This window comes from Pogona vitticeps, chromosome 12 (genome assembly GCF_051106095.1).
Source record: "Pogona vitticeps strain Pit_001003342236 chromosome 12, PviZW2.1, whole genome shotgun sequence".
Taxonomy (NCBI): Eukaryota; Metazoa; Chordata; class Lepidosauria; order Squamata; family Agamidae; genus Pogona; species Pogona vitticeps.
The window spans coordinates 12285558-12311016 of NC_135794.1; the positions used below are offsets into that span (position 1 = coordinate 12285558).

A 25459-nucleotide genomic window follows, 5' to 3' on the forward strand; every position below is an offset into this window, starting at 1 on the left:
CGGAGGAGGCCTCGTTTGACCCTCGGCCATTCAACCCGTGCCCTCCAGAGCCCTGAGGTTCCCCCCCACAACTCTCTTGATCCCCGATTCTAGAAAGGAACACCACTCTTAGCAACTGAGTGATTACAATGCCTCAAGGGAAGAAAGAGGCCTTCCTGGGGAGGGCAGAACTGGGAGGAGAGTCTCCCCCCCCAGGGCTAAAAAAGTCCTCCCCATAAGAGCCACCCACCTCACCTCCTTTGACAGCCCTGCCTAGAGAAGTTCGACTCTGATCTTCAGCAGGATGATGGCAGAGCGGCTTAGCAGGCAATGAGTTCCACCTGCTCTTAAGATACCTGTACTATCGTCAATCTATACCCAAGATTTTGCTCTGCTTTTGATATTTTTTTCCCATTTTGAAGCTCCTTCCTGTCTGGACTGCCGACAACAAACGAGGGGTCAAGGTACTTTATTTCCAAATGGAGTCAAGTTGGCTTGACGGTAGGTAAGGTAGGCTTCATAGCAGACACACTTCTCAGATTTCTTTTTATTATTATTATTTTGAATGTGAGAGCTCTCATTACTGAGTTCTTCTCTGTAGCTTACTCTCGCAAGGTTGTCCCAAGAGGTTTTATTGGCTGAAGGAAAAGACGAAAGGGTGCCTCCGCACGCAGACATACACGCCACAACAGCTGGCCAGACTGGTAGTTGAATTATTACCTCAGCTTGACTGAACTGTATCCTCTCCAACATCCTCCACCATGCCCGAGAGGAACACACTAGCTTAGATGTTGAGAACAGGCCACTTTGGACACACGGCCCTGTGGATAACACACCCAAGCAGACAAAGCAGCAAATCCAGAAGGACTGACTGACTGATGAGGAAGAAGCAAACAACCTATCCAGTGGTTATGCAAAATCAAATGTGTTAACCAAAATCCTATGGTTGTTTGTGTGCATTTTGTGTAACTAGGTGTGAATGATTGTGGCTCATTGATGAGGTGGAGAGGTGCCTCCTGGTTATGAGACAGGGAACGTGAGCAGGCATGGCCCATGGGGGTGGGGGATTCAGTGCCATGGGCTTCTCAAATGGAGCGCACCCCCCCCCCGAGTCCTCTCCGGCTCCTTTTCACCCACATCAGGATGGGTATGTGCTGGAAGGGGAGCTGCCACCAGCCACAAGGCTGCTCTGCACAGGAGAGATTTACTGGGAATGGGGGCTGGGGAAAACGGCTCCTTGCGTGTAATGGAGCTGCACGAGATGGGTGTGGAAGGCAGCGTCTGGTCCTCTTCATGCATCTCTTTCCCAGCCCCAGAAGCAGCAGCGCTGTGGCTGTCCAGGTTGACAGGGTTGGTCTGAATGTTGGTGCCATCTTGGTCCTTCTCGGGCACATGGGCTCTTGGAGACCAAAAGGCTTCATTCAACATCTTTGGGAGGGTGGGATTTGAGGGGGGGGGAGAGAAGGAAATTAATGAACATGAATCACACACGACATCCAAAAAGTGGTATGGACAGATGATATTTCATGTGGAAAATGGGAGGTTGTGGATAACAACCAATCGAACAGGCCACAGAGGGAGAAAGAGGAAGCCCCAATGATGAGATTAATAGAAGTAGAGAAAACTTACTTAAAGCAGTGGAAAATGGAAAACATGGTGAAAATAACAGACACCAAGGTTGAATGTATGAAGGACCTTACGGGGCTTTCGGATCCGAGTGGGCAGACAGACCCCTCAGGTGGTGGCTTCATAGAGTGCTCGGTCAAGACCCTGGGAAGCCCCTCGCCCTCATGGCACAGGCGGGCACGGTGTTGGTTCTCCTGCGTCCAGGCTCCCGCCCACCGGGCCTCAGCCCTCTGCAGCTGGTCTGCCTCTTTCAGTGGGAAGGAAATGCGACCAGCTCCTCCATCGAGGGGTCACGGCTCCTCACCGTCTCCAAGCCCTTAGTTGCGGGACTTGCGGCCGTGGGCCCCTCCTCAGCTTGGCAGGCATCCTCATCTATGTCGTTGGCTGAAGCCGCCACCGCCTCCTCTTCCTCTTCCTCGCTGCTGGAGCCCCCTTTCTCAAACGTCCCTGCTATTGGCATGCCCGAACCTCTCCGGGCGCATCCGGGAGCTGTGTCGTTCCAGCCCCAATGGTTGGGTGAGCGGCCGGTGCTGAGTGCCGAGGTGTTTTGAGGTGGGACATCCACCTGCAGGGAGACGGACTGATGCCCGGGAGCTTCTGGCAGTCTCCCACAATGCCATCCCTGCAAGAGGGTTGAAAACAAGACCATTGTATGGAAGAAGTTGACGGGCCGCCTGGAAGCTCCTGAACAGACTCCAAAATGAAGTTGGAAGATCCAAGGTGGGAACAATCAAGTCCGATTGGGGCTACCTGGATAGCGGAGAATTTTTCTTGACAGTGGAGAAATTCAGTCCATGAAGCCCACGTGTACATACAATTCATTCCCCAACACGTGTACAAAGGAAGAGCTGGCAAATGGCTGAGATAATGCTACCGAAGTAGCCCACTTTTGGATCAAAGGGGTCTAATTATCTTATCATTTCAATTTGTTTTAATTTTACCATATTTCATATAAATTCATAATTTTGAATCGTTCAAGTCTCTGGCATGAATAAAGAAAGAAAAAAAAGAAAGGAGTTATGTTTGCATGTTGCCCCAAATCACTAGCTACAGATTAACATGACCTTTAATTCATTCCTTTCAAGCGGTGACCCATTTACCCACTTCTTGTGATGATCTTTTCATAGAATCGTACAACAACAGAGTTGGAAGGAGCCTCTTAGGCCATCGGGTCCAACCCACAGCTCAAGGCCAAAACCCATGTCCAAGCAGATCTGACAGACAGTTCTCCAAATTAGAGATTTTTTTAAAAAAATATTATTATTTTGGCCAGAAGTGTTCAACTGAAGCCACCACCGCCATTGGGGACTTAAATGTGATGGTTAGAAGTTCGCCCTTCTCTTGGCCCCACTTGGCATCCGAGGCGTCTTTGACAGGGACGTAGAGAGAGGGGCTTCCCTCCGGTTGCGAGATGCCCTCCCTTGGCACGGAGGTGGGCCACCTCCCTTTTCTCCTTTCAGCAACACTGAAAGACCTGCCTCCTTAGGTAGGTTTTTAATATCTAAGATTCAGTGGATGCTCCAGGATGCTGGACATGCATTAGTTTTAAGCGGGGTTTGAAAGTTAAAAAATGCCTTTTGTTATTACATAATGAACAAATTGCTTTTTAATCATTCCTGTATGCTTCACTTTTTAAAACATTGTCATGCATGGTGTATTTAGGCTGACCAGGTGTTTTAATGGGTACGGGGCACCTCGGGTGCCCTCACCAGGAGAAGGTTGACCAAGAAATGGGACGAAGCAAGCAATCTGTCGAGGACTCTCCAAAAAAGGAACCTCTCCTCTCCGGCAGCAGCTTGAGCGATGTGGCAGAGGAGGCCAAAGGAAAGGAGCGCCCTCTTCTCCTTCGGGCCTTGTACCCATCTGCCCTCGGCTTCAGTCTTGCCCATCTCGGGCACAGAGCCCCCAACCAATTCTAGAGGAAGCGTTCAGCCTTGGAGGAGAATTCTCTCCTCGAACGGAAGGCAACCTTCTTCAATCTGGCCCCCCTCTCCCTATCTCTGACCCCAAGACATGCTGGCTGAGGCCCGGGAGAGTTGTAATCCCGGACGCCCAGAAGGCCTTGGCTTGGCCAAGCTTGTTCTCCAAGAGCCTTGTGATTTCGTCCCCGGGTCTGAACTCAGCCAAGGCTCTTTCAGATCAGCAAACTCTACATATTTAATCCCCAAGGTGGAGGGATTCAGTAAGCCACGCAGGACAGAATCCCTCTTTCACACAAAGCTAACAAAAAACAAGACTGCATTCAAATTTGTGAAAACTTCTGTATCACATTTTAATAAAGAAGAATCAAAAGTATAGCCGTTTTGCAAGGTGGGAAACTTGAATACATTCTCTATAATAACGTACACATTGACATGAAAAATGATACGGACGTCTCAATCTTATCCTTCTTGACTGGTAGTTTATTGTTTCAGAGAGATGCTGTATGTTGAGGCTCCACCCTGTAGATCTCTTGTTGTGCAAAACGAGGACTGCTCGTGAGACGTCTTCTTCTTCTTCTCCACTGAGGACAGAGGGTACTTTTTTTTTCATCTTCAAGCTGTGTTTAGAGGCTTTAAGCTGGAGGTCTCTTGCTAGGAGTTACAGGCTCTTGTGGGATGTCTTCTTCATTCCTGTCGTGCAGAGGGTTTTCTGGTTTGGGGTTTCCTGGCTGCAATTTGTAACCTCACCCAAAAAGATTTCCTTTGGTCTTCCAGAAACTTTTCAGGTGTTTACAATCCCTTTGATCAGTTGTCCATCATATTCTGGTTCTGATTAACTCCCAACCCCATCCGTTAACATCTGAACAGAAAACAACAAAGATTTGGTGAAGAGTCGGCATTTTTTTGTTTTGTTAGGCTTTTAGGTCCAACCTATCACCTCTTCCTCAGATCCTTTTCAAAGTAGACCCAAAGGGTTTTGTGAAGTCTGCAGATTTGTCCACCGCTGGACCTTTGGATTGATTTCTAAGGCACCCATAGAAGCCAATGCATGATGGAACTAATGCTTTCAGGAAAGCTTTGTCAAATATGCAGCCCTACTTCTGGGCAGAAAAGGGAGCAATTTCATGTCAGCTCTCAGGTCTGTTTTTCTGTAGAGAAATCAATATTTTCAGGAGAAAAGTACAAAGGCACTCGGAGGGGGACTAATCTGGTCTACCTTGGGATCATAAGAGAAAAGCTCCTGGCGAAACCATCTTTCCACTTTTCTTTTTCATTGATAGGATTATTAGTCTTTTCTTCTTTATAAAGTTTACAAATGGATCAGATTTCTAAATCTTGAGTGACATGGTTGTTGTGGGTTTTGCGGACTCTCTGGACATGTTCTGAAGGTTGTTATTCCTGACCTTTCGCCAGTCTCTGTGGCCGGCATCTTCAGAGGACTGGAGTAGGAACTCTGTCATTGCTCAAAAGAGCATGGGAAGTGGAGGGGGGGAGGAAAGGGGGAGGAAAGGAGTTTAGATAAGGATGGGAAAGGAAAGGGGGAGGAAAGGAGTTTAGATAGGGGTGGGGAAGGAAAGGGGGAAGAAGGGAATTTAGATAGGGGTGGGAAAGGAAAGGGGGAGGAAAGGAGTTTAGATAGGGATGGAAAAGGAAAGGGGGAGGAAAGGAGATTAGTTAGGGAAGGGAAAGGAAAGGAAAGGGGGAGGAAAGGAGATTAGTTAGGGATGGGAAAGGAAAGGGGGAGGATAGGAGATTAGATTAGGGATGGGAAAGGAAAGGGGGAGGATAGGAGATTAGATTAGGGATGGGAAAGGAAAGGGGGAGGAAAGGAGGTTAGTTAGGGAAGGGAAAGGAAAGGAAAGGGGGAGGAAAGGAGATTAGTTAGGGAAGGGAAAGGAAAGGAAAGGAAAGGGGGAGGAAAGGAGATTAGTTAGGGAAGGGAAAGGAAAGGAAAGGGGGAGGAAAGGAGATTAGTTAGGGAAGGGAAAGGAAAGGAAAGGGGGAGGAAAGGAGATTAGTTAGGGAAGGGAAAGGAAAGGAAAGGGGGAGGAAAGGAGATTAGTTAGGGAAGGGAAAGGAAAGGAAAGGAAAGGGGGAGGAAAGGAGATTAGTTAGGGAAGGGAAAGGAAAGGAAAGGGGGAGGAAAGGAGATTAGTTAGGGAAGGGAAAGGAAAGGAAAGGGGGAGGAAAGGAGATTAGTTAGGAATGGGAAAGGAAAGAGGGAGGAAAGGAGATTAGTTAGGGAAGGGAAAGGAAAGGAAAGGGGGAGGAAAGGAGATTAGTTAGGGAAGGGAAAGGAAAGGAAAGAGGGAGGAAAGGAGATTAGTTAGGGATGGGAAAGGAAAGAGGGAGGAAAGGAGATTAGTTAGGGATGGGAAAGGAAAGAGGGAGGAAAGGAGATTAGTTAGGGAAGGGAAAGGAAAGGAAAGGGGGAGGAAAGGAGATTAGTTAGGGATGGGAAAGGAAAGAGGGAGGAAAGGAGATTAGTTAGGGAAGGGAAAGGAAAGGAAAGGGGGAGGAAAGGAGATTAGTTAGGGAAGGGAAAGGAAAGGAAAGGGGGAGGAAAGGAGATTAGTTAGGGAAGGGAAAGGAAAGGAAAGGGGGAGGAAAGGAGATTAGTTAGGGATGGGAAAGGAAAGAGGGAGGAAAGGAGATTAGTTAGGGATGGGAAAGGAAAGGGGGAGGAAAGGAGATTAGTTAGGGAAGGGAAAGGAAAGGAAAGGAAAGGGGGAGGAAAGGAGATTAGTTAGGGATGGGAAAGGAAAGAGGGAGGAAAGGAGATTAGTTAGGGATGGGAAAGGAAAGAGGGAGGAAAGGAGATTCGTTAGGGAAGGGAAAGGAAAGAGGGAGGAAAGGAGATTAGTTAGGGAAGGGAAAGGAAAGGAAAGGGGGAGGAAAGGAGTTTAGTTAGGGATGGGAAAGGAAAGAGGGAGGAAAGGAGATTAGTTAGGGATGGGAAAGGAAAGAGGGAGGAAAGGAGATTAGTTAGGGAAGGGAAAGGAAAGGAAAGGGGGAGGAAAGGAGATTAGTTAGGGATGGGAAAGGAAAGAGGGAGGAAAGGAGATTAGTTAGGGAAGGGAAAGGAAAGGAAAGGGGGAGGAAAGGAGATTAGTTAGGGATGGGAAAGGAAAGAGGGAGGAAAGGAGATTAGTTAGGGAAGGAAAGGAAAGGGGGAGGAAAGGAGATTAGTTAGGGATGGGAAAGGAAAGAGGGAGGAAAGGAGATTAGTTAGGGAAGGGAAAGGAAAGGAAAGGGGGAGGAAAGGAGATTAGTTAGGGATGGGAAAGGAAAGAGGGAGGAAAGGAGATTAGTTAGGGATGGGAAAGGAAAGAGGGAGGAAAGGAGATTAGTTAGGGAAGGGAAAGGAAAGACGGATGAAATGAGTTTAGATAGGGATGGGAAAGGAAAGAGGGAGGAAAGGAGATTAGTTAGGGAAGGGAAAGGAAAGGAAAGGGGGAGGAAAGGAGATTAGTTAGGGATGGGAAAGGAAAGAGGGAGGAAAGGAGATTAGTTAGGGAAGGGAAAGGAAAGGGGGAGGAAAGGAGATTAGTTAGGGATGGGAAAGGAAAGAGGGAGGAAAGGAGGTTAGTTAGGGAAGGGAAAGGAAAGGAAAGGGGGAGGAAAGGAGATTAGTTAGGGATGGGAAAGGAAAGAGGGAGGAAAGGAGATTAGTTAGGGAAGGGAAAGGAAAGGAAAGGGGGAGGAAAGGAGATTAGTTAGGGATGGGAAAGGAAAGAGGGAGGAAAGGAGATTAGTTAGGGAAGGGAAAGGAAAGGAAAGGGGGAGGAAAGGAGATTAATTAGGGATGGGAAAGGAAAGGGGGAGGAAAGGAGATTAATTAGGGATGGGAAAGGAAAGGGGGAGGAAAGGAGATTAGTTAGGGATGGGAAAGGAAAGAGGGAGGAAAGGAGATTAGTTAGGGAAGGGAAAGGAAAGGGGGAGGAAAGGAGATTAGTTAGGGATGGGAAAGGAAAGGGGGAGGAAAGGAGTTTAGATAGGGATTGGAAAGGAAAGGGGGCGGAAAGGAGATTAGTTAGGAATGGGAAAGGAAAGACGGATGAAATGAGTTTAGATAGGGATGGGAAAGGAAAGGGGGAGGAAAAGAGTTTAGACAGGGTTGGAAAAAGGAAAGGGGGAGGAAAGGAGTTTAGATAAGGATTCGAAAGGAAAGGGGGAGGAAAAGAGTTTAGGTAGGGATGGGAAAGGAAAGGTTTAGGAAAGGAATTTAGATAGGGATGGGAAAAACCCACAACAACCATCTATATATATTTTTTGTACCAAATTGGAAACCTCTGATTTTTGTCTGGGTTTATTTGATCAGTGTGACCAGAAAGTTTCATCCCCCTCCGTTTGTCTTCATCTTATTATTATGGTTTTTTTAACCTATGGTTGTGCATCTCCTTTTCTTTGGCTTTTTTTCTTCAATGATCTAAATAATTTTTCAACAAAAGAAGATTCAGGAAGAAGAGCTGTCTTCAATCCCTGACGTATTCCAGTTCCTCAGAGAAGATCAGCGGTGGACCAAACCTGCAGAATTCATTCGTTACCTGACCTTCTCTAGGCCAGAGGAGGATCTGAGAAATGGTGAGGAGTTGGTACCCTCAAACCTGAGCCTCTCCCTTCTTTTCTCAACATCGAATCCGTCGGCCTGTTCCTCCAGTCCCACGAGTCAGTTCTTGGATCTCGTCCGATGGTTGGCGAATGCCCGGCTGTAGAAGTTCTCTTTCATGGGGTGAAGCCTTTGCTCTCAATGGATGGCCTGGAAGAAGAAAAGAGCAAGAAAGCAATGGAAAGTCTGCGGAGAGGCCCTGGAGGGTCCTACTGATGTTTCCAAGGAACGTTTGAGCTCACTTCCCCCCTTTGTCAATGAAGCACATTAACCCTTCTTTCTAAGGATCTAGCAGTGTGATCACACAGGGAAAAAGGTCTCCATTCAGGCTTCCTGTAGAGTAACCCGGCGCCCTCACTTTCCCGGCTCCAGTCCAACCCCGATGCATGTCCAAGGTGTGCCTTTCGGGAGGAGCTCAGAGAAAAACGGTTGTAACAAAGGAGAAATTACCTTCTCCTCTTGTGCTGCTGTTGAACCCTCCCCGCCACCTCCACCTCCCCTCAAGTTGCTCCTTCCTCAACCGCCACCACCACCGCCGCGGCCAGAGTTGGATATTCGGCCTTCTCTCCCACAACACCTGGGTGGAGTACTTCAGGAACGCCATGTAAAACCAACCCTGGCTTTTAACACTATAGAAAACCGTTTTAGAACCACATACGTACATTTAGTGCCGGCCAAAACCAAGTAGCCGCCGGTACCACGTGGCTGAATTCTGAGTGGTGCTGCTTCCACGCGTGGCGTCGTCCTGAAGTTCTGCCCTCTTTTGATGGACGTGGTCCTCTAGAGCTTCCGCTGCTGATTGCAGGGTTGTGCTCGCGTCCCCCTGCAATGGGGCGAGTTCTGAAACAAGAGGTGGGCAAAGCATCCACGGGTCAACCCTGCATTAGGCGGCCAAAGCGGGAGCTCAACGCTTGGGCTTCCTCCAGACCCTCCGGAATCCAATGTCTGGTCAATGGAGGGTCAAACCCGTATTTTGTGATGGGACCTCCTTCTGGAAGCGAAAGGAATCTTCATCTTCCCTCCCTTTCTCCCCCCCCAAGGATCCTCCCATTCTTTCAGCAAGGGGAGAGCACTGAGGTGGGCAGCGAGACCCGATCGCCCCCATCGCTCCCGTGCCTTACCGGTCAGAAGACGCTGCAGCGTTCTTTCGTCTAGCGCTGTGACTGGGGTGCTCTGGAGGAGGGCTCCTAAGGGAAAGGCATGAAGGGAGCAGAGGGTCAGGTGGCCTTTCCCGAGGCCGGGTTGTGGGGAGGATTTGGACCGAAAGGAAGCGCCCCTCCCACTATTCTCCCTTTGCCCACAGAAGCTGCTAGATGGGATTCCTTGGAAGTCGAGAGAGGGCTCGACCCTTCCCGATGGTGGGAATCTGCTTGAGGCTGCTTCTGACACCCTCACTGAGCAGGGCTTGCAGCACGATTTCCATATAAAAAGGAAAACAAAAGTTGGAGAGGGGTTAATGAGGGAGAAGAGGAAGCTGGTAAGACCCGAAGCGTGACAGAATTGAACCCCTGGAGAGCACATGCATTTCTGAGGGAAAACTTCCGTAGAGTTGTCAAAAGAAGTGAAGAGGAGGGAGACTGGGGTAGAGGGTAGCTGGGCGACATTTGAGCCCGGTCGGTCGGCACTTCTTGGAGGTTTTGAGACCCTTGTAGGTGTCTCTTCCCTTCCTCCGGCCTCCCTGACTTCTGGGATTTGTGGAAGGGCCCTTCAGATCCTTCAAGAGACCATCTTCTCCCTCAGAACTGCTGCCCAGCCCGGTGGTTCAGACCTCTCTTTGGGATTCCCCGCTGGGCCGCTCAGAGGATTGTCCGGTTACCTGAGATCTCCACAGCTCTCCTTTGGAGCTCTTCCTGCCTACTCTGGAAGTAGGGCACAAGGTCTCTCTGGAGGCCCATGCTCAGGTGGGGGCACTCTTGGACCTAAAGAGGGATGTAAAAATCACTTCAGTTCCTTGTGCCGCCCAAATCCATGGTCCAAAGAACACCATGATACTCCTGAGGGTGGCGGCACGGATTTTATTCAAGTCTTGGGGCGATACCTCACAATGCTGTGTTGCCTTTTTTGAAAGAGACACTTTTTGGGTGTTTTTTCCTGATTACTACTGTACATGTCAGTAAAACCGATCCATCCCTTTTCCAGCTTACGAGAATGGCCAGATTCCTTTCAGGGGTTCTGTCCTGTTTGTTCCTCACTTGCCACATCCAATCGACAAGGTCTCCGTCTGCACCTCCGTGGTGGAACCGGAGGCACGACCGGGCGTGTGGGTGCAACGGGCCCTGGCACCTGGTCTCCTCGCCGCAGGGAGGATGGAAAGCCAGGCTTCTGGAGTCCTCGTCCACCGCTCTTTCCACTACATACACCACCCTGGGTTCTCTGTGGGGGACGAGGGAGTGTGTCCTCTCGTCCCTGCCTGGCCGAAGGAGCTGGATTCGGTTCCTGCCAACCTTCCAGAGAAGGCTGTCAAGGGGTAGCTTTGGAACCAGATCAGAACCAGATTTTTTTCTTCATTGGGGAGTTTTAGTAGGAGACTCGTGTCATGCTTTTCAAACACTGCAACCCTTTATGATTAGATTTCAACTTTGTTGTTGTTGTTTTTTAATAATTATAAAAGCCCCCTTGGAACCTTTTGGAAAGATGTGGCCAATACATTAGCTAGCAATGACAGTCTACTTAGGCTTGGTTAATTCAACTCCCTGTCCCTCCCCCGCCTTCTCACTCCCGGTCCAAAAGCCTCTCTTCCCCCCCCCCCTTCTCTCTTGCTCACTAGCTGTTGGCAGAGAGCGTTTATGTTGCCGCTCTTGGTGGTCTGGTGCAGCTGCTGAAGGTGTCTTCTGGTCACAAAGGGCAGACACTGCAAAAAGGCCATTTTGCATGCCTAAAAAAGGAGAGGAAAAGACAGAGAATGGACTTTCAAATTTCGGATGTACGCATCATACGAAGATAAGGCATGCACCATACACACATAAAGCATCCATAATGCCAGCAGGTAGATTTACAAGTTTTCCTCCAAAATCAGCCCAGCTTGAGTGCGGCTCATCTTTATCTACCCCAAGATCACATCGAGTCATATTTTAGAAAAGTCTGTTTGAAGCCATCTTTGTCCAATTGATGTATTTGAAAAGACCTCTTGATACAAAGTGGGTTCTTAAGGAGGAAAAGCCTTTTCAGACCATATCGCCTCGGCTGACCCCTGGACATCTGACCAGGCTGGAGGCAGCGTGACTTCCCGGATGGGCCTCCTTTCCTTGAGGTGCTGGTCCGGGAGAAGCCTCGTCTCCCGCACCCACCAGCCCAGCCTTCCGACAAGGTCGGATGTGCAGCAGGGACCCCCCTCGAAGAGAGGGCCTTCCAGGTGTCCTGGACCAAAGCGGCTGAGACTTTCTTCCTGAAACTCAGCCCTCGGATTAGAACAGAAATCTCAGCCATCTGGCTCAGATCTATTTCAGAGTGTGGAAAAGCTTCTTTACGGGAGGAAGAGATGCAACATCAACCACTGCCCCCCCTTTTTTTGGTATGACAGCTTCTAGACCCCCCTCTCTCCCTTACTCCCCTACAATCCAGTCCAAAACAGCCATGTTTCCATGCTCTGCTCGCTTGGTGCCCCAATTCCCACACTGTGGGTTTCTCTATTTCCCTGAGCTCCATGGGGACATCCCCAGGCGCCATCGTCTCCTGTGCAAGGAGCAGAACCAATCGCCGAAGAAAGGCTGCCTGAGCATTCTGCAGTTGAGCAGAGGGGAGGACGGAGGCCCAGCCAAGGGGTCATCGGGTCCCGTGGGATCCTGGGACTGTTGCTTAGAGAAAACCCCCAGCATCCTTTTCGGGGAGGTTGCTGGCACTCGGAAGCTGTCTCCCAACCAGGTCTCCCTGGGCCACGGACGGGACGTTCGAAATAGGGTTGGGGACTTAGATCAGAAGTCATTTTGTCTTAAGAAGGGAAAACACCTTGAACATTCTCAACATCCTATGTAACATCTACTTTAAAAATACATTTTGCAGGAAAACAGAGAACTATACATATGTAACCAACGCCTTAAAGCTCCAGTCCTACCTCTGAGATGTTGGGGTTTGGGTCGCCCTGATAGATGAGCAAGAGTGCCAAGTTCTCTTTCACTAGATTGGCAAAGAAGGTCTTGTACCCCTGCTTGGCCCGGGTGGCCAAGGCACCGAAGAGATGGAACGCTGCAGCACGGATAGCATCGTCCTCCTAAAACCGGGGAAAGACAAGGCTTCACTTTCATGGACAGCAAAGCCACTCTTTGGCAAGAGATCCAAAAGGCACCGCGACGTTTTGGCGAAGAGGAGGAAGGCCCCGGAATCTGCCTGGACAGACCTCCCCTTCTCGGCGCCTCGCTCACTCGCTTGCGGCGCTCACCAAAAAAGGGCTTGCCTTTTCCTAGTGGAAACCTAGGGCGACCGGCATCCCTGGGAGGCTCCTTAGGAGCAGGTGAAGGTTTCTCCCCTCTTAGTGGAGGCCCTGGCTAAGGGGATGGGTCGCCCTGAAAGCTGAGTTCTTCCCTCACGGGGTGGAAGAGATATTATGAAGTTTCCAAGGGCCTGGGAAGAGGAGGAGGAGGAGGAAGAGGAGGCAGGCTCCCCTGGTGCCATCACAGGGGACCACTCCACCCACGTGGGTCAGTTCAGACTGGCAGCCCTTTTGTCAACGTGGACAGGCAAACCCTCTCCTGAGCAGGGCTTGTAAAGCGGTGGGTATCTGGAGGGGGAAGGCCCTCGTCCGCTGATGGCATGGCTGGCCAGTCTCCAGATTTCTGGCCTAGCCCTCCCTGGAGATCCCTGGGATGGAACTTGGGCTCTGGGTGATGGTCTCTGTCTCCGACAGATACTTCAAGCCCCTCAGAATTCCCTCAGTCATCCTGACACGGGCCCTCGTGGGACCGTAGGATTAGGATCCCTCGATGGCCGAGGAGCAGGCGTGGAGGGAGGAGAGCAGCCGAGTTTGTCGAAGTCTGTTTGAAAATAACAGAAGATCTGACACTCGAGACTGGTTCTCGGCCTCTTCTCGGCGGGATCTACCGAGGATCTTGTTTCCCACCCGTGACCAGAGAAGCCTCTCTTGTGGTGAGGATCATCAGCTCAGAAACCGTCTCTGGGCGGACAGTGGGCAAAGCTAGAACATCAGCCACGCCTGGGAAGGGGAGATCTCGGCTCTCCTGAGTCAGGGAGGGAAAGGGGGGTGGGTCCTTGGAGGGGGGGACGGGCATCCACTTACCTCAGAGAGGTACTTGCTGGCCCTCCAGCAGAGATCGCGGAAGAGGAAGGCCACTTTCCCCATCCTCAGGCACGGCACAACGAGTGCCAGTGCCTCCAGAGCTTCGTCAACCGCCGCGCTGTCCCGGAGGTGGTTGAAGAGAAGGATGAGAAGGTCCTTCTTCAGTCCTTTCACCTGGAAGGAGGAGACAAGACCAGGACCCTCTCTCAGCCCCTCGTCCTTCCCCAGAGCCCGCTGGCCAGAGGAGGTGGCGGGTCGGAGCCCAGGCCTTCTTCCCTAGCGGGCGACCCGCACCTCCCAGGGGCTTCCCTTCCGAAAAAAAGCTCGCTTTCTGCTCTCCCAGAAGGTAGTCCCAAAACGGGTGGGTTGAAAGGACAAGGAAGGCGATGAGGAATCCAGGCGAGGAAGATCATTCTGATCAGAAGAGGTGTCTGAGGAAAGGGCTGGCGGCCTTGTCTGCTTTGGGGATTGGCACCGTGTCGCTGAAGACGGGCGTGGGCGCCGCGCAGAACCCGGTGAGTGGACTGGGCGAGTTCTAAGGGAGCGAGGGACCCTCGGTGGCACCTCTGGGGCCGCGCTTCGTCCTCGTCTCCCCGGGAATAGGACTACGAAGTGCCCGTCTCTCTACTCGGCAGGAATGGAGAGCCGGACAGGCTTCAGCTTTTTAGTAAAGAGAGGATGGGGGGGGGGAAGAGGTCATGGTTGACCTGACTTGGTGCCGGAGGTTCCCACGACCACCAACCCTTGGAAGGCTGGACCACCACTGGGTCCACCTGAGATTGGCCTTTGGCCCTCCGTGGATCCACCGAGGTGGACTGGAATCCAGGAAAGGGCACCGAACCCCTTTCTTCTCCAAAGTGCCCTGAATGTGGATTTTCTTCCTCTCTTTTTTGGGCCAAGACCCCTCTGGCATCTCTGGATTGGTCCCTGCTTTTTTCCATAGCAAGGAGGGAATGGCGAAGGCATGTCTTGAACCCATTACCAGCCCACGCCTTTTGAAACAAGGGCCGCTCCAGGGGGGGAAGGGCTGACCTGGTCCGGTGCCACCAGGAGAAGGCGGCCAAGGCTGCGCAGGGCCATGCGGCGGATCCCGGCGTTCTGATCTTCCATGTTCCGGATCAGGGTCGGAACGAAGGCCCTGAGTGCGGCCCATCGGGTAAAGCTGGGCTCCTGAATCACCTGCAAGAGTTCGAGACATTCGTTACGCCCTGCGCCCCTGGACCCTTCGACCTCCAGAGCTCAGCCTTCTGACCCTGCCAGAATCAAGGGACTCGGAGTTTCAAAGAGGGACGTAAATCTGGCCTCATTTGTGTGTGCAAGAAAGGACAGTTTCTTCCTCCTCGTTCCATGCGGTGCCATATATTTCTTGCCCGTTTCATCTAGGGCAAGTCCAATGTTCTCAGCTGAGGGAGGAGACCTCTGCCTTCCACAAGGATCTGCTTAGCTCCGCGGGCAAGTACAGAACCAGAAAACAGACCCAGATCCCCCCCCAGTGCCCCAACCCCTGGCTCTCACCTCTGTGAAGAGAGCGGTTCCTGCGAGCCGCAGCTTTTCTGAGCTGGCATCCATCCAGGGGAGGACGTCCTGGATGACCTGGTCTTTCAGCAAGCCGTTCTCCAGCAAGCACCTGGGAGAGAGGATGAACAAGGGAACCGTCAAGGAGAAGACCAGCTTCCACAACTGCTGCCCAGGGAAGGAGCCGGGCCAATTGGACTTGAGGCAGGGAGAGGTTGCCCTCCGTGGGAGGAGTTGTGGGTGCAGGTCGCCCTGGAATGCAGGAAGGGTGGCCGGATGTGTGCATGAAAAGCGCCCCACAAGTGCAAGAATGGGAGGGAGAAAACGGATTTTGGCAGACATAGAGGCAGGGAGACCAGTAGAGCTGAACAGCAGGAGATGAAGAACTGTAACCCTCCATATTTATGAGCCAGAGCGTGAGCAGACCTGGAGAACCCAAAGGAACGCAAAATCTATTGACTTCAATTAAACTCGTGCTTCCTCCTCGCTACACCTCTCACCTGAGCACAAGTACCAACAGAATGAAAAAGAGGAGTAGAAGCTGAAAGCCAATGAACAAAGAACTAGCTTGCTTGCTTGCTTCCATTCATTTCCTTCCCTTTCCTTCTTCCTTCTTTCCTTCCTTCCTTCCTTCTTTCCTTCTCTTCCTTCCTTCCTTCCTTCCTTCCTTCCTTCCTTCCTTCCTTCCTTCCTTCCTTCCTTCCTTCCTTCCTTCCTTCCTTCCTTCCTTCCTTCCTTCCTTCCCTTCCCTTCCCTTCCCTTCCCTTCCCTTCCCTTCCCTTCCCTTCCCTTCTCCCTCCCTCCCTCCCTCCCTCCCTCCCTCCAGGTTTCGATTTCCCAACAGAGGGAGAAGGAGGGGAGGTGGGGAGCACCTTGGATGGGATGAGCTTCTGGGGGTGCCACCACCCCTGCCTTTCTTTCATCAGGGGAGCAGGAGGGGAAATGGCAGGACTCCGTTTCCCACAGGGGACTAGGGATGCTTCTTGGGAACCCCCTACGCCAGACGTGGGGCAACCCCACTCTCCCTCCATTCCTTCTCATGATCCACTGTGGCCGATGATCCAGGCTGGAGGCCATTCTACAGCCACCTGGATGACCAGCCATCGCAGGGAAAGAAAGCCTGTGTCTCCTGGGCTCCACCTCCCAGAATCTCACCAGCCCCAGAGCCCTTTCCTCTCCTTCGGCTATTCATAAGTCACTTACTTGGTCAACTGGCAAAGGCCCTCAGGGTGGGTCCGAGGATCCCCGAGTAAGGCCCAGAAGTCTGCCGTCTTGATCTCCTCCTGGGATGCAGTTGGTGTCCCCTTCACGACCAGAGCCTTCAGGGTGTCCACAGAGAGGCTGCAGAAGGAAAGGACCCAGAGAGGGCCTCAGAATCGCCCCCTCCGAAGAAGAAGAAGCAGCAGGGAAATTCCAGGAGCAGGGCTGGCAAAGACCTCCACGCGGCCGGGAGAGGATGCCGCCTTCGGCCCAGAAGGGGACCCGGGCAGAGGTTCGTGGGATGGGGCCATTCCTTGCTGCACGTAAGACGTGGGCACGCTTCCCCCATGCAGAAAGACCGCCTCCGGCCCTCCCAAAAACCCTCCCCTCAGGCTTGCAGGGCTCCCAAGCCTGCCCAAGGGAGGGGACGTTACCTGCAAGGGTTCCCGGGTGTCAGGTGCTGCTCCCTCAGGAACAGCCTGCGGCGACCCTCACACGGGGGCATCTTCTGCCCCAGGGTTTGGCTGACCTGCCACAGGAGGGTGAACAGGAGCTCCGGGAACACCTTCTGGAGATCCACCTCAGAGGGCAGTCCTGAGAGGACCTCATAGATCGCACAGGTGGCCTGCAGAGGGGAGGAAGAGAAAGGGAACAAGGGGTGGGGGGGGGGAGAAGAGAGACCATGTGTTACTGGGGGTCTCAGATCCTCCCCTCCTCCCCAAGGCAAGGGTTCTGGACTCCTTGGAGCCACCCATTTCAGCGGCTCTCAGAGCAGAACAGCCGAGACGGTTTTCCCAACGTGGTCTGAAAGGATGGGCCATCCCGTGTCCCTTGGAGCGTACTTTGAGTGGTTCTTCCTCCGCATAGTCCCCGCTTTCATCAATGCTAGAGCTGGTTGTTGATCCGAGGATGGAGGGATGGTTCACACACGACATCAGCTTGGCCAGGACTCGCACAGCCAGGGATGGGTCTCGATCGAAAGACCTCCACAGCTTGCCAGTCTCGCTATAAGGAGAGAAGGTGGGAGTTGCAGAGATGGCCTGAGCCTGGACTTGGCCTTCAGAACCAGCAGCTTGGGCACAAGAAGCCCCTGGTGGGTCTGCACCGCCCGGCAGTGAGAAACCAATTTCTCACAGGGCAAGGAGAAACCTTGCGTGGGGTCTCCCACCAGGACTGCATCCGTCCTTTCGATCTCAGCGCCCCAGTTAAGGGACCGGGGCCTGACCGAGAAGAAAGAAGCCTCTTCCCCCAAGGACGGAAAGCCATCTTTTCCCTCCAGCACCCACCTGTCCAAGGGGAGGCTTCGGCGGAGGAGGTGGCCCAAGACTGTGTCCAGGTGGGAGCGGGCCATGATGCAGACCGCCTCCAGCAGGACCTCCTCCATGCCTCCCTGAGTGACGATCGGCAGGCGGCTGCAGAAAGTATCGAGGAGCTCGGGCACCTGGAAGGAGCAAGACGGGGATCCCTGGCTCAGATTTTTATTTATTTATTATTCGATTCATACCCCGCCCTCTAGACAAAGTGAAGAATGGTTTTATTTCTTTCTTATTCTATTTAGCAATCAGAAGGACAAGATTACTCTTCCCCCCCTGAAAGGACACTGTTCTCGTTTGAGCAAGTCTTAGCTTGGCTGAAGTGACTTGGAACGGAAGCCCATCTATTGGGGCCTCCAGTGAGCTCACGACCACAGCGGCGCCCCCTTGCCTCTGCCCCCCCCCGGGTTGAGGTGACAGCCCACGTGGTTTATAGAGCTGGGCCCACGTCTGGACGTGGCCAGAAAGGTCGTCCCAAGACCCCTTTGTCCAGATGAAGGCCCAACCTAGAGAAAACTACGGGGATGAATAGGAGACGAAAAGGTCCTTTTTTGGACTACAGCACCCAGAATCCCCCACCCGAGGTGGCCATGGCTCTGCTGGCTGAGAAATTTTGGATTCTGCAGAATGGCAGAAGTTTACAAAAGGAGGTTCAGCATCCTTTGGGCAAAGCTGAAAAGATGCCGGTGGAGATCTCTTTCTGACTTCTGCATCTCCTGCCTGGAGAAAAGGAGGGTTCCTGGCAAATGGCTACCTTGCTCTTCATGGCCTCCCCATGGTTTTGGAGGTTGGCGAGCAACCAGTAGCCAGCAGCCCTGGCACAGCTGGGGATCCCTGACACGAGGTCTTCCAGGATGGCTTCGGTGAAGTCCAACAGCTGATCCTTCGCGAGATGGATGCTGACCACCTGCCAAAAAAAGAAGAAAGGACAGGCTTTTTCTATAGCTCAGACCTTCTCCTTCCCCAGTGAGATTTCCTGCCAGACCAAGGATGGGCAGCTCTATGCTTTTCCAAAGAGTCCTGCCCAAGGATTTTGCCCAGGGATTGCAGGAATTCTCTGCATCTTGCTCTTTCTTCCAAAACAAGGCGGCCTTGGCACTTCCCCGTGGACTCCAGCAGGTTCCCCAGGAGAACCGGAAAGGCCCCAATGTGGGCTTGGAGTTGGACAAGGACTGGAGCCTCTCCGCGAGGACACAGGACGGCTCAGGCCATCTGGATTTCATACCAAGGGACCTCATCTCAGAGATGAAGGCACTGCCAATGAGCCTGGCCATTGACTCGGCTCGCTGAGAAAACAGGACTCCAACCGGTTTGGGAGGTGGATGTGACCCAGGCGCTCGGGAGATTCCCACCCGATCAAGGGAATCACCTTAGCCAGTCTGGCCCAAGCCCCAGACAGATCGGTGGGGACTTCTGCCTGGAGATCACAGAGGGCAGACGTCACCTCTTTTTCTTCCGCCTCCGTGATTCTCGATCCGCCTGGAAAGAAAAGAGGGTGAATCATGTTATAAAGCCTGTGCTCTCGTTTAAATAAAGAAATGGATTGCTTTAGAAACTGACAGAAGATAGAAACCAGAAGGACATGATTTAAATCTAGGATGGCACGACCTTCCTAGGGTATCAAAAAGCAAAAGACGATAAACCATTGAAGAACCATCTGATAAGGAAAGCTTTAAACTGGGTATGGACCAAGATCCGGGAAGAAAAGGACCAGAAAGTTCCTGAATGGGTCTCACCCACAGAAGCATTCACACAACCCACATTAATGGGGAAAAAGAAACTCTATTGAGATTTAGAGATTTGTTAAAAGTGGCCTTAAGTGTGAGAGTAAGGGAAGAACTAGAAGAACAAGGCACAATACTTGATTGGTGGGCAAAAACACAAAGAGACTCAAGATGTACAAGCGATAACGCAGTCGGTTTTTGTAAGGAAAACCGCATAAGATATTTCTGAATGTAAGGGAAAAACGGATTAAAATGTGGTATCGTTATCTACTAGAATTCAAAACGCAAGATGAAATCGTTAAAGAATGTATGACAAAATGGGCCCAAAATGTGGGCCACAATATTAACTGAAAGTCATGGTCACAAATCTGGGAAGGGAATGTTGACTAAAGAAAGGAACAAACAGAGAAGCAGACCAGGGGAAAAAAATCGCTGACTTGCTAGTTCGGGTTGGTTCGGGGTCGTCTAAACTGGAGGACCCAAAGTTTTCAGAATCCACTGATTTTGCCCGATTTAACCAACTTCCTACTCCATTTCACCCCGCCCCAGCCTGCCCCTTCCCTTCCCACTGTCCGCCACTGCTTCCCTGCCTTGTCCGGCCACCTCTCTCTTTCCTTTGGTTTTGGACTCCTAAAGTCATGAATTGGTGACACATAAAACGTCACTGGAAAGAACCAAAAAGGGCTCAAAGTGGAATTCACACCCACAGGGTCCCTCATTGTTAAAACTAACATGGGTCAACCTGGGATTCTTGGTGTCCTCTAATGGCTAAACCAAATTGTTTGAAGGTCATCCTCGTCATTTTCTAAGCCCTGATTTGCAGGCTTGGGGATGAAGCCACCTCGAAGGGGCAGCGTTTTTCACCCTTGGGATCTGACGCCTTGAAGGAGCACCTTCTGCCTCCCCTGAGGATAATCCCCTTGTCTGTTTGTAAGTGGGGTCCATCTCAGCTGGAAAGAGGTTTCCCGGGGTCCTACATCCATCCAGGTTCACCTCCAGACAGAGTCACTCCAAGAACGCTAGCGGTCACAGAGTGAAGGCACCCATTGATTGGCCTTGAAGCCCTTGATCCCATCTCCCCCACCCACATTCTCACCTTGAATATGAATCAGGCAGCTTATGCACTTGGCTGCCCACTGCCGGCATGCGATGGAGTTCTCCAGGATGTAAGGGGCTAGGAAGGCTACCGCGAAACCGTAGCCTTTGAAATTCTCTCCGTCCTACCAAGAAAAGAACAAAACCGATTGAAATGGCCTTGGAAGGCCTGAGGATTTGCAGAACCGACCTCTCCTCTAAGATCTGCAGCAGAAGGGATTCTCGGAGGCCTGAAACAGACCTTACAGAGAGCCTGGTCATTGACGCGAATCGCATGTTCATCTTGCCAAGAGGCGAAGGAGGTGGCCTTCCTGTGTTTGTGAAAGCCAACTTCCAAGGGAACCCTCCTTGCCTTTGGAAGGCCAGTCCCCAAACCGAGCAAGCTCGTCTGCATCGTCCCAGAGGGGAGAGGAGCTCTGGATCAGGCCTGCCCACAGCCCTTGGGGCCGCCTTCTTGTCCAGGCTTGGGACACATCAGGCTGGCATAGGTGGGAAGAGAAGCGGGGAGGAAAGCCACAGCCAGCCCGGGTCCAAGGTGAGCCCACCTGGCTCTACAGCCCCTGCTGTGGGAGGTGCTACCGGGAGGGGAGTGAGTGTCAATCGAGGAGAAGACAGTCCTAGTGGAGACCCAGGGCGGTCGCCAGACTCTCGTCTCCTCTGAGACGTCTGTTCTGCAAAGTCACTTCTGCTCTTTGGTGCTGATTGAGAAGGAAACCATTCATTGCTCGTTTCTTGGACACCATCAATGATTTCCTTCACTCCGAAAATGCACACCCACCCCACCCCAAGACCAAAGGCATGAAGCCTGATGGGCGTCGGATGGAAGGGAACCAGATGGACGTGCATATCATCACATCAGCAGAGCAGAAATGGCCTCTACCCATCGAAAGAAAGGCATTCCCTTCTATAGACACACTCAAGCTGAGTTCTCTCATGCTTGTCCCATCTGATCCGATGGCCGAGCCCACGCAGGAGAAGATGAAATCCTTACTCTAGAGAAGCCCCCGGGCTGGGAAAGGCTGGTCTAAAGTCATGGAGCCCAAGTCCAAAGACACCAAGGAGAGGGAGAGTTTTGCCTCTTTCCGGGGAGCCTTTCTGAATATCGGGACTCTTCCCACAGGGTCTTCTGGTCGGCCAGCAAGAGGAGGAGGAGGAGGCGGGAGGAAGAGGAGGAGGACTCACCGGAAGACGAAAGCTGGCCTGGAAGGGAGCCAGAACCTGGAAGCTGGCCTGCAGGGCCCTCTCTCGGCTCCCCTCACACTCCAGGAACCAGGGCTCGATCAGCTGGAGGCCAAGCAAGAACACAGACCCGTTTATGAGACCTCTCTGAGGGGCAAACCTTTTCCATTTTACAAACCTATTCTGCTTTTCCTTGAGATATCCCTCAGCCGGATGGGAGCCACGTAGCCCATCTGGCTGCCAAACACAGCTGGTCATTCATGGCCCGGTGGGTGAAATGGGGAAACGGTGAGAGAGAGGGAAGGCTCCCTCCCCCCCCCCCCCGGATCTACATGTTGTGGATCATCCCTCCTTCGAGCACTCCCGGAGAGCTCAGGGGTTCAGGGCTCTGGCTGTGGAAGTCAGAGGTGGGGAGTTCGATTCCCCACTCGGCCTCCTCGAGGAGGGCCCAGACTTAGGCCTCCCTTCCGGCTCGGCCGTTCTAAGAGGCAACCTCACTTCGCTCTTGAGGAAAGCTTTCGTGTCTGAGAGATCAGTCTGGGCGACGCAGACTGGCTGGGACAGGTGGAGAGGAGGGCCACGAGGGTGATCCGGGGACCGAAAAGCAAGCCCTGTGAGGAAAGACGGAAGAAACTGGGCATGGTTAACCTTGAGGAAAGAAGGCCGAGAGGTGGTCACACCCAGGAGGGGCAGGAGGGGTTCTCAGTCATGCCAAAGCGCATCAGCACATAAGGGGATGATGGACTCAAGGGACAGGAAACCAGATTCCTGTCGAACGATGGAACCAAGGAGCTGGCCGAGCGCTCCGACACTGGAGGCCCTCCAGAGAAAGTTGGACAGCTGCGTGTCAGATCTAGTTTGATCCTATATAAATGCTGAAATGATCTGATGGGGACAATTCGGACAATATGGTAATTACAGATTATCCTCAATTTATAGTTTGACCATGAAGTTGGCAAAGTTTCTGCAATACTGAATGTAAATGCCAATCCAGGGGATTTCCTTTTGGGTTTATGCTTACCTGGAACATGACATCAATCCTCTCTGAGGTTGGCTCTTCTGTAACGAGGACCTCGAAGAGTTTCCCCCTGGCCTCAACGGATCTGGTGTACATGAGCTGAAAGGACAACCCAGGGAGTGAGGCCCGAGAGCTGCACCGTTCCCCTTACGCCATGGGCTCCTCATAAACCAGGGGGTGGGCAAAGCGAGGCCCAGCAAAGAGTGGAAACAAACACACATTGACCGCACAATGACATTAGGATGTTTAAGAGGCCCATGCGGTTAAAAAAAAAAAAAAAGCAAAGCGACGTTTCAGCCTTCTATCCTCTTCTATATTGCATCCTCCTATGCAATAGGATGTTCCGGGAAAGCTCCCATCAGAGGTTAAAAAGGAAGACCTAGAAGAAAACCTGCCTGACATACCTCGATGTTGGACGCATCCTGTTCATCATATGCTATCCTTTTAAGACGCTCCAGGGGAGGGAGGAGAAAGAGACTCTTGATGACTCCGTCCAGCATTTCCCGGAGAGCTTCCACTGGCAGGCGCGGCTTGAGGTGGCTAGCAGAAGGAAGGTAGATTGAGAATCCAGACAGAGGTTTACAAAGGTCCCAGGCAGAAAGGCAGCCCAAATCTCAGGCTGGCTCTTTCTCATTCTGATCTACATGTGAGAGCATCGTGACAAGAAATCAGACTGCCTCTGCCTCTGTATAATCATTGGTGAGTGGGCAGGGCAAGGACAGCAGCTTTGGAGGACTGTGTCTCTGGAGGGAAACCCTGTGGCCTTGAAGCCAGCTGGCAGCCTCACTTCCCTGCCCGTCTCGTACCCGTCAACCAAACGCACTGACAGGGGAGCCCCCCTGTCACATCGAAGAGCCACCCCCGCCCCACACCAGTTGCTGCCTGAGGGAGGCCTCCCTAGCCCAGCTGACCTCTCCGTTGCCTATTGATAACTTACCTCAGGGAGACTAAGGCCGAGATGGTTGCTGGGAGAAGGGAGCTTCTCAGGTTTTCGAGGCGCTCCGTCCCAAGAAAGGCCTGAAGACCCCCGTGGTGGTGGTGGTGGTGGTGGTGGTGGTGGTGGTGGTGGTGGTGGTGGAAGGAGCAAAAAGGAAGGAGAAACAAGAAGGAGGGGGAGGAGAGATGAGGGTTTCATCCACTCAACAGAGGATACCACCAAAATGCTTTCTAAAATCGCCCAGAAGGGGGTTGAAGGTGCTTTCCTGAGGGGGAGTCCCGTCTTTTCCACGGACAGCCATTCCCCGAGGTGTTGGGGCAACAACCGTTCTGAGCAGAGCTGCCGGCTGGACGCTTTGCTCCCAAGGAGACCCCTCCCCAAAGAGCGGGTGGGGCTCTCGTGGTGGAAGCCCTCCAAGAAGGGTCTCCCTCATGGAGCTTCCAAAAGTCTCCTTTGTGCCACGAGGAAGACCCCCCCCGGGTCTGAAGAGACGCCCCCTCCCTCTTCTGGGCTTTCTGGGAACCCCACCGGACCCTTCGGGTGTCCCACCCCCCCCCCACGTTGCTTACCAACAAAGCCTCCAAGAGCTCTTTTTTGCAGCCCAGCTGGAAGTTCCCGTCCTGGGCTTCAGAGATGGCTTTGCAGATGCTGGCGACGCTCTCGCAGAAGAGCAGCTTCAGGTGGGTGTCCTGTCTTGCCTAAAAGAAACCAATGGTCATCATCCTCCTCCTTTGGTACTGGTACCAAATGTATGTCTACAATCTGCTTGTTTAACTTCCCTCAGCAGGGAGATCATGAACCTGGGGGCAGCCCCTGAGAAGGCTTCCTCTTGCCTCCCCACCAGATTCGCCTCGAACGATGGCGAGTCTCTCTCAGAAAAGATCAAACCCGAGAGAAGGATGTGGTTCAAAGAGCCTCGCCCAAAGTCAGGAAGGATTTCGTTCAAAACTCTGCGAAACCACCAGCCACAGAAATTGCAGTGAGCAGACACGAATTCCACGGGGGTGGGAAGGAACCCCTTTTAAGGAATTCTGTTGGCCTATCAAGCTGATTTCTCTCGGGTCCCTCCACCTCAAGAAAGAAGCCTCCTCAAAGGGTTGATCGTGTGAGGATCCTTTCGCAGCCCTGCCGCCTTCTGAGAGCCAGCATGCTATAGCCAGTTGAGTTTGGAACGGGGCTCAGATCGCGGCCTGGCCCTGGGAAGTCGCGAGCGGGAGTCAACCCTGGAGGCCTTCAAGAGCCAACTGGACAACCCTCGGTCGGATCTGCTTGGATTCGGATTCCTGCCTCGAGCAGAGGGTTGGACTCGATGGCCTCCCAACTCCAGGATTCCAGGATTCCAGGGTGAGCTTGGTGTGAACGTCTCCCACCCTCTGGAAGCGGCACGAGGGCTGCCATCCAGAAGCGTCTGGACAGGGCAACAACAACAGCAAGCCCTCCCCCCCCCCCCGGTTCATGCCGTCTGACGGCATCTCTCTAAGATTCCTCAAGTGGGGGGAGGAGTTGATCATCATCATCATAGTAGGACAAGAGATTCCACTGGGGGAAATGCCACATATGAATAGGGGCCCTAGCAGGGGCCCTCCATCCTGCTTCCACTTCAAGGGGAAAAATTCGGACACGGAGGTGCCCGATCACACCCTCAGATCTGCAACAGCTTACCTGGCTCTCAATTTTGACTCCCAGGACCTGAAAAATAAAATGGAGAAACTGACCTCTTTGCACAAGCCTAGAAAGGCAGCTGGCCTTTTTTAAATTTATTGTTTAAAATGTTAAGGACACAGGCCTTGGGCCAGGGGATAAACGGCTTTGCTATGCAAATGGCGCAGAATCATCAGAGGGGTTTCCCCCTCAATGGTCTGGATTTTTCTTGAATGGTTCTGAATGGAAAAAGCCCAAAACTGAATGCTTCTTGGCAGATGTCACCTCTTCCTTGCTAGGAAGGAGGGAAGTGAGATTTCGGGATTGAGACAGGCATTTAAGAGAGAGATCAATTCTCTCTCTCTCTCTCTCTCTCTCATTCTTTCTTTCTCTTTGTTTTGGCTCCCAGAAAGAGATTTCCTCAATGCCTAGACAATCCAAGATGAGCACTGAAAGTGGCCACTCATGAAA

The 25459-nt window shown here is 52.2% G+C and overlaps 1 protein-coding gene and 2 long non-coding RNA genes across 3 annotated transcripts; all 3 read right to left on the bottom strand.

Annotated features, from left to right (window-relative positions):
- Positions 1–3852: 3852 nt before the first annotated feature.
- LOC144584545 (uncharacterized) lies at positions 3853–9381 on the bottom strand. The gene is made up of 3 exons (XR_013538870.1): positions 9258–9381; positions 8799–8976; positions 3853–8286 (listed from the first exon to the last, which is right to left on the bottom strand). It is a non-coding gene; the product is annotated as an uncharacterized LOC144584545 (long non-coding RNA).
- A 5022-nt stretch (positions 9382–14403) lies between these two features.
- On the bottom strand, positions 14404–16317 carry LOC144584546 (uncharacterized). Its single transcript, XR_013538871.1, has 3 exons — positions 16085–16317; positions 14882–14993; positions 14404–14545 (listed from the first exon to the last, which is right to left on the bottom strand). It is a non-coding gene; the product is annotated as an uncharacterized LOC144584546 (long non-coding RNA).
- Positions 16318–16511: 194 nt separating this feature from the next.
- Positions 16512–24206, bottom strand: LOC140702439 (maestro heat-like repeat-containing protein family member 2B). Its single transcript, XM_078381063.1, has 11 exons — positions 23917–24206; positions 23348–23427; positions 22815–22950; positions 22414–22509; positions 21396–21497; positions 20215–20338; positions 18764–18873; positions 18149–18301; positions 17368–17522; positions 16924–17086; positions 16512–16706 (listed from the first exon to the last, which is right to left on the bottom strand). Exons 3-11 carry the CDS (start codon positions 22908–22910, stop codon positions 16512–16514), a joined length of 1194 nt encoding a protein of 397 aa, XP_078237189.1. The 5' UTR covers positions 22911–22950; positions 23348–23427; positions 23917–24206.
- Between the last annotated feature and the right edge of the window lie 1253 nt (positions 24207–25459).